Here is a 15,763-nt window from a genome sequence, read left to right on the forward strand (position 1 = left end):
TGACCGTGACCCTCCTCCAGGGGTCCTCACCACCCCTCCTTGCCCTCAGGGTCCGACATTCACACCACACTGGGGTCTAGGACACCTCTTTATTGTGTTAGAAAAGGTTGGTTACAACAGTTTCTCTAGACATGGAAGGCAACACTGTCCCCAGATCCAGGGGGGACCAGAAAATTTATAGCATCAGAGGAAAGCCGGGGCAGAAAGCCTGAGCCTACAGAGGACAAAGCTGGCTTTAAGACGAGAACATTTTCTTCCCCCTGCTCCTTACCCGAGCCCAGGGTTCTTGCCCCAGCTTTGGCTGCCAAGACATCATCCTTCACCCCAAGATCCTCCTAGCTACCACAATTCAACAAAGGTGCAGTTGGGGAACTTCAGGGTGGGAGTAGGGGCTGTGCCCCTAGCCCAGTGGCCTCTGCTCACCCTGAGGGACCTGGTGCCCGTCCCTCGGCCAGCTGTGCCTCCTGGGGAGGGCCTGGTCATGCAGGTCAGGCAGGGGAAGGGGCTGCTCTGGTCAGCACCAGGCCCCGCGCTGGTACGCCTCAGTCCACCACTGCTGAGCTGGCCATGATGTTCACACCACAGGCCCCAGAGCCACGGTGCAAGTAGTAGTAACCCTGGGAGACAGGGGGGGTTGGTGAGGGCACCGGGGCAGGATGGGGGCTGGAGGGCTGGGGCCAAGTGGGCGAGACTCACCTCCTCGCCCCAGTCAGTGCCCCAGCTGTTCTTGATGGCCCAGAAGGGAGTGGCAGAGCCTGAGGAGCAGTGCAGAGAGCAGGGAGTCAGGGCCCCAAGCACTCTGCACTCTTCAAACATCTGCTGTGGGCCTACTGTGTGACAAGTACTAGGAAAAAGAGCAGAAAGCAAGACAGGTCCACCTACCACGCTCCTGGAGACCTGGTACGGCTCTGGGGTTTGGGGAGGACACCCCCCACCCGCCTCTAGCAGGGTATCCATTCATAACACCTCAACCTCCCAGCGCCTTGGCTTTCCCATTCATAGAGAGGATGGATGATCCTGCCTGGCCCATAGCCCGAGGCAGAGGTAAGGACAAGGTTCCTTGGTGTTCCCCTGATGCCCCCTCCAGAGGTCCTGAGATGCTGTGGTCCAGCCTCTGCCTGTGACCTGGGGTGGATGGATGGGCAGAGCAGGGCCAGCGGAACTCACGGTTGCCGTAGCCCACGAGCAGCACGGCGTGGTCGATGAGCCAGGGGCTGCAGAGGGGCCGCAGTGGGTGGGAGATCCCATGGCGGTAGAACTGAGGGGGAGAAGACGAGTAGGGGGCCAGCTCTGAGAAGTGGGGGAAGAGTCAGCAAGAACCAGAGCAGCAGTGAGGCGGGGTCCTACCTGCATGCCAAAGGCATTGATGGCAACGGAGATAGGGCCCTTCTTGGCGAGCCAGGCCGCCAGCTCTAAGACAGAGGAGGGGCAGTGTCAGGGGCACCCAGGCCCCAGCCTCACCTGGCCTGTCCTCACCCCCTCACCCCTCCCTCACTCACTTTGCTCATTCTGGCTCAGCTCCACTGAGTCGTTGATGTAGACCTTGGCCTTCTCTGCAGAGAAGCTGCAGGCCTGCAAGTGGCCGTGGTAGCTGTAGTCGTCCTCTGTCTCCAGCCCTCCTGGGGAATGGCGGGGGGCAGATCGGGGGTTAGAGAAAACGTGGGCCCCAGTTCATAGTACTCACCTGCTCCCAGCCAGGGGCTGTGCTAAGCCCCTCCTACACAAGGCCTCATGTCCTCTATCCACCCCCAGCTACAGGCCATCCTCTCAGAGAGGCCTCATTCTAGAGGTGACACAACTGAGGCCCAGAGGGATGGGGGAGCCACCAGTGAGAAATGTGGCAGAGATGGAATCCAGCTCCCAGCTTCTGACTCCTCACTCATCCCAGCATTCCTGGGACTCCTGACCTTGGCTTGCTTGTCCGGCCCTGACAGTTTGCTCCCAATCTGGCCCAGACCCCTGCCAGACTCCCTCACCAATCTTGGTACAGCCACCTCAATCCCTCAGCCCTCATTTTCCTGCCACTGCGACCCACTGCTCAACTGAATTGCCAATTTAGGACAATGCCTCCTCTCAGGGGTGAGGTGTGCTGCTCCCTGGTTTAGCAGCATTATAGAAATACAGACCGCCAAGCAATGAAAATACCGAGACCCCCTGCTGTGCACCAGGAACTTTACATATATTTCCTCACTTGACACTTAAGATGATCCTACAAAGTGGGCGTGAGGAGCCCCATTTCCCAGGTGAGACAACTGAGGCTCTGAAAGATCTGGCCTGCCCAAGGTCTTCAGCCGGTAAGGGTCCGCAATAAGACTTGAACCCAGTTCAGGTGACTGCCACGCTCATGTCTCTCCCCTCCCAAAGTGACTTCCTGTGGAGGGAGCTGGGGCTCCCGCTGCCCCTCCTGAAACCCATGAATGCATACCCAGAGTCCTTATGGCTGAGTAGGCGTTGGAGGGCAAGCCACCCAGGCAGGCCTTGTCCACCTTGTCACAGTCCAAGAGCTCTAGGAGACAGAAGCCTGGTCCCGAGGAGCCCTCCGGAGGGGCTGGGCTGGGGACAGGGTGGGCAGAGTGGGATGCTCACCCTGCTCAGAGAGGGAGAGCAGGGACCCCCGTTTTAGGAACCACTGGCCCTCCACGTTGCCTGTGACTGAGAAGGCCCAGCAGGAGCCGCACATGCCCTGCAAGAGACAGGGAGAGTTAGGGCTGGGTCCCTTCCAAACGCCAGTGCAGTCCTCATGTCCCACCCTCACTTCTTGGGGGTCCAACCTGGTCCTTGACTTTGGTGACAGCCCCCTTACTCCTCCAGTCCCACTCAGGTGGAGGAAGGTCAGGGATGGACTGGGCTAGGTGCATCTTCTTGCCAGGCTCCTCTTTTAGGAGGGCATTCAGGTAGATGGTGCGGAACTCCTCCTCTGTGGGCAGGGGATGGGAAAAGAGTATTCTAAGCCAGTCCTGACCAGGGGCCTTGGGAGCAGGCCCTGTCTCTTCCAGGTACCATGACGGCTCTGACCCTACCTGTAAGGTCACTGAACTTGGTGACCCCATACCGAGCTGTGCCACGGTCCAGGGCCTGGATCTTCTGCGCTCGCACCATGTTATTGGCAAAGATGGACATGCGCCACCTGGCTTCTGAGGAACGAGTAGAAGAGAGGCTTGGGCCCCAGGCAGATCATAAAAGGAGAGGTGCTTGGGGATAAGAGGCAGAGGTTTCCCTGGGGAATGGTAAGCTCTGGATCAGGCCTGAAGCTTATTTCAAGAAGGGCAGAACCCTGGGGTGGGTGAGGGTAGGGGGCCAGACCTGCAAGTGACAATGGGGCCAAACCGGGGTGATGACTTCCCAGTATGAAGGCAGAACCGAAATGGGCTCCAGAGGACATCCTGAGACAGGAGGTTGTGGGAAAAGGCCACCATGCCAGGGGTCCTCCAGCAGAGAAAATCTGGTCTTTGCCCCATCCCACTCTACCCAGGATGATGAAGACCTACGGTTTCTGACTAGGAAAATCAGATGGGAGAAGGGGCCAGGTACCTGAGATGGCTGCCAAGTCCTGGGAGGCTGAGCAAGAAGTTGGGGATTTAGGGGCCCTTGAAAGGATGCACTGCCCCTTGTGCCCTTCCCCTCTCCCACACCAAGGTGCCAAGTTTGGGGGGAAGGTCCTGATCTGATCGGGACAGGTACAGCCAAGGCTAGGTCCTCACCCTCCGTCGTTTCGTATGTCCGGTTATAGGTGGTGACAAAGTCCTTGAAGATTGAAGCCATCTTCACAGAAAAGTCCTGGAAAGGCAGAGGGGTCTTTACAAGGCGTCCTTCTCAGAATGACCCAGGAGCCCCAGGCCAGGGTGAAGGGAAGAGAGGGAATATAAGGCAGCAGCCAGTTCCCCAAGACAAACAGGCTCCTCACCTGGGGCAGGGAATCCTTGTTCAACAGTGGAAGGAATGAACTGAAAGTCTCATTTTTGTCATCTGGAGGAGAGGGTTGGAACAGAGAAGAATCAGGACTGACCCCTGAGGGAAGTCTGACCTGAGCTATCCCAGCATCCCTGGGCTATCCCAGCACCTGTAATCTTGGTATCCACTGGGCCACAGTCCCGCCTCAGCAGCATGTGTTTCCCCAGCTCATCCAGGACTTCAAAGCTGCAAAGCTGGAGGAGGAGGAGGAAGCCCGTTGGGGGGCTGGGACAGGAGCAAGGCCTCGGCAAGATGGAGCCGGAGGGTCCCCCAATGAGGACCACCTCCAAGGCAACCAACCCCATAGGGGAGAGCGAGGCACAGTACGGGAGTGAGCACCCAGACACCCTCCCTTTTACAGCATCTTGGTCTCTGGCCTTCCAGGCCTGGGGAGTGACTCACGGTGGGGTAGCTGCGGCCTCAGATCCCTCCCTCTGGACTTGACCGATCATCCCAACTACTGCCAGACTCAGTCTGGGGGCAGGGTATCGCAGGAACCCCATCACTCACCAGGGTTTTCTTGGACACACGGAGCTGGCACACCGTGGGGTCGTTGCAGGGCGGCTCCACCAGGGTCGCCTTCAGGGAGTACAGCGACCCCCGGCCCGCCTGGATGGGGGGTGGAGGGGGGCGCCTTGAAGCGGGCACAGCCACTCCCTCCTCAGTCCGGCCTTCGTGGGTCTCAAAGCCCCACCGTGCCGTTCCCCTTCCCAATCCGTAGAGGTCCAACGCCCCCATCCCAAGTCAGGCGTACAACGCCCCCGCCCCAAGTCTACCCCAAAGCTCCCAGCCGTCGGACGAGAGCCCCGCTCACCCCACACCGGGTCCCCACCCACCGCCGCCGCCGCCGCCCCCAGCGCGTCCTCACCCGGCGGACGCGACCGCGCACGACCCTCAGCGCGGCCCGCGTTCCGGCAGCCCGGCCGCGGTTGTACATCTCTAGGGCGAAGCGGGCGGGCTCCAGCAGCTCCGGGGACGCCAGCTCCCAGGCCTGCGCGCCGGCCGCTCGGGGCTCGTTGGGGGCCGGAGCGGCGCCCGGGAGCAGCCCCAAAAGCAACAGCAGCTGCAGCCAGGGCGCCATGGCGAGGGCGAAGCCGGCGTCCCGTCCTCACGCTATGACAGACGCGCGACCCAACCGACCGGGCTGAGCAGCCCGCGGTCGGGGGAGTCGGGGGGGGTCGGGGGGTGGGGGGCGTTGGGGGAGCCCTGGGGTACCCTCCCTCCGTCCCTCCCTCAGCTCCAGGGCGGCGTGGTGCCGGCCAATGGGCGCCGGTTGGGGGCGCCTGCGCGCTCGCTTATTCACGTGAGGCTCATGGGTCGCGCTGGCAGTGCAGGCATCCTGGCGCTAGTCCCGCGCAGATAACGCATCCTTGCACCAGCCGGGTCTGAGGAGGGGTGGCCTCAGCCGCAGCCTTGAAGTAATCTTCTTACGTCTTGGAGCTGCTGCAGGGAAGAGCCAGTTCTGACTCCCTGTTGGATCTGTTTCTTTTACTTTAACCTTTGCTCTTCGTTGCTTTTGTTATTATAATCACTGTCTATAGCTGTGAGCATCCTGCCACAGGGAACCCTGCCCCTCTGCCTGTTAAACTAAAGTGCCTTTGTTCAGCTCACAGAGAGACATTCTGACCTTGTCCATCTGTGAGTGGCTGCACAAAAGAAGAGATTAACACATCCCCTCCTATTTTGCAAGATAAATGGTATTTTTACTTTACTTCCTCACCTCCTCCCTGTCTCTGTTCTATAAAAGAAACTGGCATCCAGACCCCGATAAGATGTTTTTTGGGGGACCCTAGTCCACCATCTTCTCAGTCTGACGGCTTTGTGAATAAAGTCGTATTCCTTGCCTCAACACCTCGTCTCCCGATTTATTGGCCTGTCGTGCGGCGAGCAGGGCGAGCTTGGACTTGGTAACGTTTGGGGAGGAGAAAGGATGCTGGCCTGAGAATAAAAATAACTAGCATTTATTGCATGCTTATTATACATGTTATATGCCATCTCCCTTTAATCTTTGTAGCAATCCTGTGAAGTAGCTGTTATTATCCCCGACTTATAATTGAGAAAATACAGGTTTAGGGAGATTAAGTGGCTTGCCAAACAGCTGCTAAGTGAAAGAGCTGGACTTGAACCCAGAGAGTTGGCTTCAGAGCTTGAGTTCACAGCTCCACCAGCTCTTCGAAGCCCCTCTTCTCATCAGCAAAATGGCAGCTAAAATTCCCTGCACTGGTACTGCCTCAGGCAGTCATGGGGATCAAACACAAACATGCGAACAGCGCACAGGGTTGGGACCGTTCTTTTGTTCCACCAAGTATTCACCACTGTGTTCAAGGCCTAGCAAGAAGAAGCATGAACAGATACACTAGGCATAGTGCTGCCTATTCGGAGCTCCCAGTCTAGTGGAGAGAGATGAGTAAAAGGAATTTTCCTCCAAGATGTTACCAGCTGTGGGACAGGAAACAGGGAAGAGAGTTTTTAAGGGAGATGGGGAAGCCCCAGAAGTGGGTAGAGGGTTAGTTTGGGCATGGGGAGAGCAGGTCCTAAAGATCATCCGGTCCACAACTGACTTCTTTTGGTAGCAGAGGGCTATCGAGGCGAAGTGACTTTCAGCTACTCAAAACTTAGTGCTGGAGCCAGACCAGAGTCGGCTTCAAGCTCCCAGCTGATGTCTGAGAGGGAAGGGCCTGAGGGAGCCCAGCAGTGGCTGATCTCCCCCTGCTTGTGCCCTCCCCAGTTGCAGCTCTTCGGGGCTCCCTTTGTCTCTCTTGCAGGAGACAGTCCCAGGTCCTTAATCTGGCTCCTAAGGCCCCCTTCAGGTCCAGAAGCACCTTGGCCGTCACCTTCTGCTGTACACTTGACACTCCAGTCTCACTCTATTTGCAGAAGTTCGAGCTCTTGCGTACCCTGGAAGCTTCACATTGCTCTTCCCTTGGCCAAACTCCCAGACACCTTTCAGCTCTCGGTTTAGAGGATGATTCCTCAGGAAGGCGTCCCTGACCCACCCCTGAAACAGGAGGGAAGGGGGCAGGGCACAACCTCTGAAAGAATGACACAGCCGGAGGACATGACATAAACTGATTAGAACCAAATGGGTCCAAGATGGCGGACAAGTCGACTTCCACTAGACCTTGAGCCTCAGTATAACTCACCGTAACACGTCAGCAAGCTAAATGACACACCTACAGGCGCCATGACAGTTCCAAGCCCAACCACAGGGATCAAAAAGTGGGCGGTGGCCCAATTCCTGGAAATCCCCGCCCCTTCCCGAAATAGCTGGAATACTCCTCCCACTCATTAGCCTAAGAAATTACCCACCCTTATGAAAACTGACAACCCCATACCCTGGGGCCACTCTTGCCTTCTGAGATGGCCCACGCTCTGTCTGTGGAGTGTGTTTCTCTCTAAATAAATCCACTTCTTACCTATCACTTTGTCTCTCACTGAATTCTTTCTGCAGTGAGACATCAAGAACCTGAGCTTCATTAAGTCCTGGAAACAGGTGTATGGCCTCAGTTGGAAAACCAAGGCTTTTGGTCGGGTTTGAGTCCTGGCTGTGTGGGTTCGAATCCCAATCTGAGGTGCACGGTTTCACCCCCACTGCCCCTGGCTGAGCTCATTGCCATTGTCTCTGTACTCCTAGACTCTTAGCCCCGTGAACTGCCTCCTCCTGAAAGGTCTAGCAATTTCTAAGGCCCAGCAGGGGCAGTGAGACTTTTCTTAGATCTGGGTTTCTAGAGATCCACATTGCTGTCGTATTTATTTCACCTTCGTGGGAAACAGTCATCTTCCCCAAAGTCTGTTCCTTGGGCACTGGAGCCACCTAACAAGTGTCTGGGGGAAAGGGTGCCTCATTTTCTCATCAGAGCAAGGGAAGAGCGCATACTGGTAATTCACAAACGAAAGGGAGGAATTTTTTTTAAGTCACACATATGTTATCTCAGGCAATTCTCACAACAACCTTCAAGAGAGAAACCGTACAATTACACATGAGGAAAGTGAAGCCAGGGGCATGGCACCATCCAGGCGCTGAGCTGAAAAGAGGGAGGCAGCAGAGGAGACTGGGAAGAAATGGACATTGAGAGAGAAGGAAGTCTGAGAGGATGAGGTCAAGAAAGTAGAAGAGAGTGGATTTCAAGAAAGAGGAAGTGGCTGGCTGTGTCAAATGCCACAAAGAGGGCAAGTAAGATGAGAAGACAGAAGTGACCTTGGGATTGGGCAACATGTAGGTCATGGGGGACCTCATTAAGAGTGGTGAGTTGGGGGCTTCCCTGGTGGCGCAGTGGTTGAGAGTCCACCTGCCGATGCAGGGGACGTGGGTTCGTGCCCCGGTCCGGGAAGACCCCACATGCCGCGGAGCAGCTGGGCCCGTGAGCCATGGCCGCTGAGCCTGCGCATCCGGAGCCTGTGCTCCGCAACGGGAGAGGCCGCAGCAGTGAGAGGCCCTCGTACCACAAAATAAAATGAAATAGAGTGGTCTGGAAACTAAGATCCTGTAAGCCGCTCGGTCAAAAAAAAGAAAAAAAAAAAAAAAAAAAAGATCAGTGACCAGGGGGTGTGGAGTGAGGAATGGGGGAGTAGTTGACAATGCATGGTCCCGGCTTCTGCTTCAGTAAGTCTAGGTAAGGAACTTGGAATATGTGGGTGAATCTTAGAAACATTATGTTTGAAAAGTATGCCCTTATATGTCAATTTCTACACTGAGATGAAGTTTATTTTAAATTTATTTTCTATTGGAATGTCCCCCAAATATTAGGGATGGTGTGCAAAATTTACAGGGTTTTTTTGGCCGTGCCAAGTGGCTTAAGGGATCTCATTTCCCTGACCAGGGATTGAACCCAGGCTATGGCAGTGAAAGCGCCAAATGAATCCTGACCATCGGACTGCCAGGGAATTCCAGCAGCACTTCTTTAAAGACCTGAATTTTCAATGAAATGGTAGTTGCTTGCAGCTCATCCCTAGGTTCCAGGATAAGGGGTTGATTTCGCCCTCTTCTGCCACTAGGGTTTGAGAAGGTCTGCATTTACACTGAAGCAAATGCTATCCAGAAATGAAAATGTCTAGGGAATGGCCCAACACCCTGGACCTGGCCAAATGGAACTTCCCTTTCTAGGACAAGGTAGGGCAAACAGCAGGGTTTCCTTCCGGGAATTTCACCTGATTTATGAAAATGGTAGTTAACAGCTGTATGGTCTGAATCTATTCCAGATCCCTCCAGCTCACCTCCTGACCCTTGGAAATGGTGGACACTTCTAAAAATTTTATCCAGTAAGTGAAATACTTCAGTTTCCTAAGACTTGTTTCCCCAAGACTGAGAGGTAGGAGAAAGTGAGAAGGGATTAGAAAAGAGGGAAAAATCACAGGCTTTAGAGTCAGACTGACTAGCTTTTAATTCTGGTTTAGCCACTTCAAATTGACTGTGTGGCTATGAGCAAGTTACTTTACTTCTCTGAGCCTATTTGCAGAAATAAGATAGAAATGTACCTCATTCATTACCTCAGTTCTAGTCTTCTAGCAACAAACACTTGCAGAGAGAGTCCTAAAGGGTGGGATGGGAAGTGAGAATGTGAAAGCCCAGGTCCTTGGGTGGCGGGGGGGGCTCGGAAAGAGGAGAAGGCCAGTTAAGCAAAGCTTAGGTGGCTAGGCTTTCACATACACCAGGTTTCAAGGGAGCTCTACTGTCCCCGGAAATTTGAACTTGGAAATATGTAGGGGCATTTTTGTTTTCACATTGATAGGGGCTCTTCTGGTCTTTAGTAGACAGGGGCCAGAGATGCTAGACATCCTTCAATGTTCAGGACAGTCCCACATAACAGAATTGTTCCGTGTCCTGCACAGATTTCTAATGTCCCACTGGTCATTTATGTAAGAGGAAAAACCTGTTTATAATTATCTGCGCCAAGAACCCTAACTCTGTTATATATGTAAACATGTAATATTATGTGCGGTTATAGCATACACTAAATTTTCCAGGAAGTCTACTAAAATGAAACTCCAGGGAAGAATTTTCCTTGTATGAGTTCAAATCTTTACAAAGGGCATTCACTGTAAGGTCGGATCTTAACAAACGGCACCACGAAACAGGGGAAAGCTTCAAGTGAGCTTTATTAGGGAGCGCTCCCGGGCGAGGTTCACTGGTCGGAGAGAACGGGCCAGAGAAGTCGCACCTGGGTGAGGATTGGGCAAGATTTTATAGGGGAAGAAGGGAAAGGGGTGTGGTGAATCTGGGAGGGCGCAGGGTATTCCTTATTTGGTGGTCTTTTCGGGTATCCTGGGGAACCGTTAGTCCCGGCCCTCGAAAGGCGGGAAGGCTGGGCCGGGTACAAAGTCCCCAGGTCAGTTCCTGGAACTGGGTGGTCCGGAATGTCTCCAGGTCAGTTTCTGGAACTGAGTGGTCCGGAGAGTTTCGGTCTGATGCAACCTGTGAATCTGATTGTGTACCCCTGCCTTGGGCCAGCTGGCCTTACGTTCACCATTTCAGAAGATCATGTCTCAGACTTCCCTGGTGGCGCAGTGGTTAAGAATCCGCCTGCCAAGGCAGGGGACACGGGTTTAAGCCCTGGTCTGGGAAGATCTCACGTGCCGCGGAGCAACTAAGCCCACGTGCCACAACTACTGAAGCCTGTGCCGCCTGGAGCCTGTGCTCCGCAACAAGAGAAGCCACAGCAGTAAGAAGCCCACGCACCGCAAGGAAGAGTAGCCCCCGCTCAGCACAAGTAGAGAAAGCCCACGTGCAGCAACGAAGACCCAACACAGCTAAAAATTAATTAATTAATTAATTTAGAAAAAGAAAAGAAAAAGATCATGCCTAGATCAGTATTTGGGGTGATCCCAGTTCACAATAATCACCTTGTTACATCTTCCGATGTGATCCTGACTGAGCATGTACATGTGGAAATGCAGATTTCTTTAGCACAAATTGCTTTCATTTTCTTTTTTTTTTTTTTTTGCGGTACGTGGGCCTCTCACTGTTGTGGCCTCTTCCGTTGCGGAGCACAGGCTCCGGACGCGCAGGCTCAGCGGCCATGGCTCACGGTCCCAGCCGTTCCGCGGCATGTGGGATCTTCCCGGACCGGGGCACGAACCCGTATCCCCTGCATCGGCAGGCGGACTCTCAACCACTGCGCCACCAGGGAAGTCCTCGTTTTCTTTTTACTTGATTTAAAAAATTATGTCGTTAGGCAGGATACTATCCATGAATTTTCTTTCATTCATTTAACAAATGTTGACCTGGTGCACAATAATGCATCAGGCACAATCCAGATGTTGGGATGTAAAGAGGGCATTGTAAAATATTTACTGTTAAAATGGCGTGTTGGATCTGACAGAGTTGAGATCCATTGGTAGGCTGACCTGGGTTTTAATCCTAACTTCACCACCATCTACTATTATATAACCTGGGACACATCTTTTCACCTCTCTGAGCCTCCTTGTATTGATGCGTGTAGATTACAAGGGATCATGCAGCTCCTCCTATCTGCTCACTGAATGGTAGCTGTCAACATTATTATTATGTTGATTGATTCCTTTATGGCACAGGTACAGTAACACCATTTTATCTTTCTCACATAATTTCTCAAACTCCGTTGCCTAGCTACCTCTTTCTTTTGAGGCTCCTCATCTCCCGCCCACTCTGAGTTGTCCAAAATCTGCAGTGATTTACTTAGTCCGAAAGAGGCGCTGGTTTCTGAGGGTATTTCCTGTAGTCTGACCTCTTTCCCCACCTTGCAGGCAACTGAGGTCTGGAGTCCACTGCTGTTATGACTTATTACCACCACACGATGGCGCTGTTGAGGCTTGGTCCTGGACACTCCCAGGGTCTTGAGCCTGTAAGGAAGTTGAGGGGCGCTCTCTCCCTGCTCTCTCACCTCCCACCCAGCCACTTCCCTCAGGAATCCCACATCTCAGCATATGGCATCACTGTTCCCTCGGTTGTTCAGTCCACAGACCTGAAGCGTCCTTGATTCTTCCCTTCCCTGCATGCCTCACATCTAATCCATCTTCAAGTGCTCTGGTTCCACCTCCCAATGTCTCCAAGAATCATCCACTTATCTGTATTCCCACAGCCATCACTCATGGCCAAACCACCATCACTGCTGGCCTGGCTGGACCCACTCTTCCCTCCAATAATTCTCTCCACGCAGCAGCTAGAGGGGCCTCCTTAAACATAAACTGGATCAGGTTGTGGGCTGTGACGCACAGACCAGATTCTTCTTCAGGGATGGACTTAGTGTCCAGCTACTGGCTCACTGCCCTCCGCTGTCAACCCCTCAGGGCCTCGGCTGAAGAGTCATGCCCACTCCCCCAGGCAGCTGCATCTAATGACAAATCTGAAGGGTCATCCCAGCTTCAGGATTCCCTGCTGGGTCAGGGGAGGTGTCCATTGAGACTGCATGCAGCTCAAATTCTCCCTCGGCTCAGTCTTGCCTCCCTCCCCTCTCTTCCACCCGTGTTGATCCTGAGAGCACTCCTAATGGACCTCCTGCCCGCCAATCACCCTCTCTGAATCTGCTCCCCAGGGAGCCAAACCTAACTGGCACTCTCCACTTAGAACAAAATCTCAACTCCGTACCATGGCCTGTACGGCTGGGCATCACCTGCCCCCTGCCCTGCTGTCTGAACTAATCTCGTGCTCTCTCACTGCCCCTCACTCAGCCCCTGCCACAATGACCCTCTTCCTGTCCACAAGCTAAGTGCTTTCCAGGTTCAGGGCCTTTGCACTGGCTGTTCCCTCTGCCTGGAGAGACTCCCCCTGCTCTGTAGGGGGCAGGTTCCTTCCCAGCTGTCCTGTCTCAGCCTAAATGCTATTTCTTCAGAATAAGGACCACCTCGTCTAAAGGAGCCCCCTCCCTCTCTCTCAGAACACTGTATCTTTCAACATCCATCATACCCTGTCCTTACTTTGCTTATTCCCACTGGACTGTTTTTTTGTTTGTTTGTTTGTTTTTTCTTTATTTTTACATTTTTCTAGCAAATCATAGTTTAAACAAGTTACATGAAGTCAGATAATTTCAAAAGCAAAACTATAAAATTTCTTTCAAAGAAATTTACAGCAAAATATTATTTGATGTGGGACATAGGTGCACTTGATCAGATGTGAGAAGATGTGGTGTGGGGACCCCAAAAGTCTGACAGACTAAGACCAACAAGGGTCAAAAAATGACCCTGCCTTGGCCCTTAGTGGATTTACTGTAATATTTCTTCGATGATTTGATGGATGGATGGATGGAGATTCTGGGCCCCAAGTCTTGAGCCCAGACTCCTTTCCTAGAGGTGAATATATCTCAGGGAACATCTCTCAGCCTTGAGTGAGCAGCTCTGGTCCACTTCCAGGTCTCCCTGGCTGAATCATTAGGCCTAGGGTTAGGGTACTGACCTTCCCCACCTCCACCCCCAAGGGCTCTAGAGCTCCATGCATAAATCGATGCATATCCTCACTGCTTTGTGGCTAAGATCTCAGGCTGCAGCAGCTTCAGAGAGCCACTGAAGATTCTTTTTTTTTTTTTAAATAAATTTATTTATTTTATTTATTTATTTTTGGCTGTGTTGGGTCTTCGTTGCTGTGCGCGGGCTTTCTCTAGTTGCGGCGAGCAGGGGTTACCCTTTGTTGTGGTGCGCGGGCTTCTCATCGTGGAGGCTTCTCTTGTTGCGGAGCACGGGGTCTTCAGTAGCTGTGGCACGTGGGCTCAGTAGTTGTGGTGCACGGGCTCAATTGCTACGCAGCATGTGGGATCTTCCCAGACCAGGGCTCGAACCCATGTCTCCTGCATTGGCAGGCGGATTCTTAACCACCGCGCCACCAGGGAAGCCCCCCTGAAGATTCTTGTTACACCCTAATCCCAGAATGACCTCACCTCACTGTTGTATAACTCCTAGGAATCATCCGATAACAGCAACAACAATAATAATAACGCATAGCTAGTGCTTACTCTGTGCCCCATCTTACACCCTTCATAGGAATTACCTTTTAATTTAGAAAGGTCACCTCCAAGTGATCTGAGGCCTTCAAGGTCCTGAAGTAGGAGAGGATGACATTTTAATAACTCCCTCAGTGGAACCCACTTCAATCTCTGCCTTAACCAGCCAGCAAGTTGTTATTTTGGGGAGTTTGGTCAGATGAGGTGTCGCGATTTAAAACCTGAAACTAGGGGCTTCCCTGGTGGCGCGTGGTTAGGAATCCACCTGCCAATGCAGGGGACACGGGTTCGATCCCTGGTCTGGGAAATTGCCACTGCGGAGCAATTAAGCTGGTGCGCCACAACTACTGAGACTGCGCTCTAGAGCCCGCGAGCCACAGCTACTGAAGCCCATGCGCCTAGAGCCCGTGCTCCGCAACAAGAGAAGCCACTGCAATGAGAAGCCCACGCACCGCAACGAAGAGTAGCCCCCACTCGGCACAACTAGAGAAAGCCCACGTGCAGCAACAAAGACCCAACGCAGCCAAAAATAAATAAATAAATAAAATTTTAAAAAAAAAGAATAAATTGGGTTATTTGCCTTTATTATTGAGCTGTAAGAGTTTTTTATATAGTCTAGATACAATTCCCTTATCGGATATGTGATTTGCAAATCTCTTTTCCCGTCCTGTGGGGTGTCTTCCACTCTCTCAATGGTGTCCAGGGAAGCACAAGTTCTAAATTTTTATCTATCACTTATTAACTATAAGACCTTCAGCGAATAGCTCTGCTTCTCTGAGCATTTCTTCATCTGTAAGGTAAGCATATAGATGTCTTGCAGGGATGAGATGAGAGTACAATAAAATGAGGCACATAAAGCCCAGGTCCCAGGTCCCAGGGCTTGGTTGGGCTTGGACATAACCTACCTGCTCCTAAGCCTCTCAAGGCAGGAAGGGAGGCTCAAGGTCACGGGTGATCCACAGGCCTCTCCATTACTTCTACTCGATCTTGAGGGCAGAAACCCTGTCAGCTTTGCTCATTCATTGCTTTCTCCTCAGTGCCTAAGCACAGCCATAGCTCACTGAATATGCGATAAATGAATGGGTGAAAAGGAGATGGAATTCCTTGCCCAAGGTCACAGACAATGAATGGGAAATCTGGGACTTCTTTTTGTTTGTTTTGTTCTTTCTACAAGTATTTTCTCTTCTTCCTTTTTTTTAAAAAAATTTTATTGCAGTATAGTTGATTAACAATGCTGTGTTAGTTTCAGGCGTACAGCAAAGTGGATCAGTTATACATATACATATATCCACTCTTTTTTAGATTCTTTTCCCATATTGGTCATTACAGAGCATTGAGTAGAAGTTCCCTGTGCTATACAGTAGGATTTTATCTTATGTTATTTATTTTATTTTATTTTATATTTTTCATTTCATTTTATTTTATTTTCTGGCCACACGGCAGGCAGGATCTTACTTCCCCGACCATGGATGGAACCTGTGCCCCCTGCAGTGGAAACACCAAGTCCCAACCACTAGACTGCCAGAGAATTCCCTATTTTATATATAGTAGTGTGTATATGTCAATTCCAATCTCCCAATTTATCTCTCCCCCCATTTCCCCCCGGTAACCGTAAGTTTGCTTTCTACATCTGTGACTCTGTTTCTGTTTTGTAAATTAGTTCATTTGTACCATTTATTTTAGACCACATATAAATGATATCATATGATATTTGTCTTTCTCTGTCTGACTTACTTCACTCAGTATGACAATCTCTAGGTCCATCCATGTTGCTGCAAATGGCATTATTTTGTTCTTTTTTATGGCTGAGTAATATTCCATTGTACAATATGTATGTACCACATCTTCTTTATCCACCCCTCTGTTGATGGGGGATACCTGGGACTTCTGACACCCTGGCTGGA

The 15,763-nt window shown here is 52.0% G+C and overlaps 1 protein-coding gene across 1 annotated transcript; it reads right to left on the reverse strand.

The window, feature by feature from the left end:
• Positions 1-75: 75 nt before the first annotated feature.
• On the reverse strand, positions 76-5,156 carry CTSF (cathepsin F). The gene is given in 14 exon segments (XM_032641870.1): positions 76-617; positions 697-755; positions 1,168-1,258; positions 1,348-1,412; positions 1,500-1,619; positions 2,426-2,506; positions 2,587-2,683; positions 2,772-2,917; positions 3,021-3,134; positions 3,702-3,777; positions 3,905-4,048; positions 4,050-4,145; positions 4,462-4,560; positions 4,820-5,156. Coding segments are annotated over 14 exon segments (1,476 nt in total). The 5' UTR covers positions 5,033-5,156; the 3' UTR covers positions 76-542.
• Between the last annotated feature and the right edge of the window lie 10,607 nt (positions 5,157-15,763).

Source organism: Phocoena sinus, chromosome 8 (genome assembly GCF_008692025.1).
Source record: "Phocoena sinus isolate mPhoSin1 chromosome 8, mPhoSin1.pri, whole genome shotgun sequence".
Classification (NCBI taxonomy): domain Eukaryota; kingdom Metazoa; phylum Chordata; class Mammalia; order Artiodactyla; family Phocoenidae; genus Phocoena; species Phocoena sinus.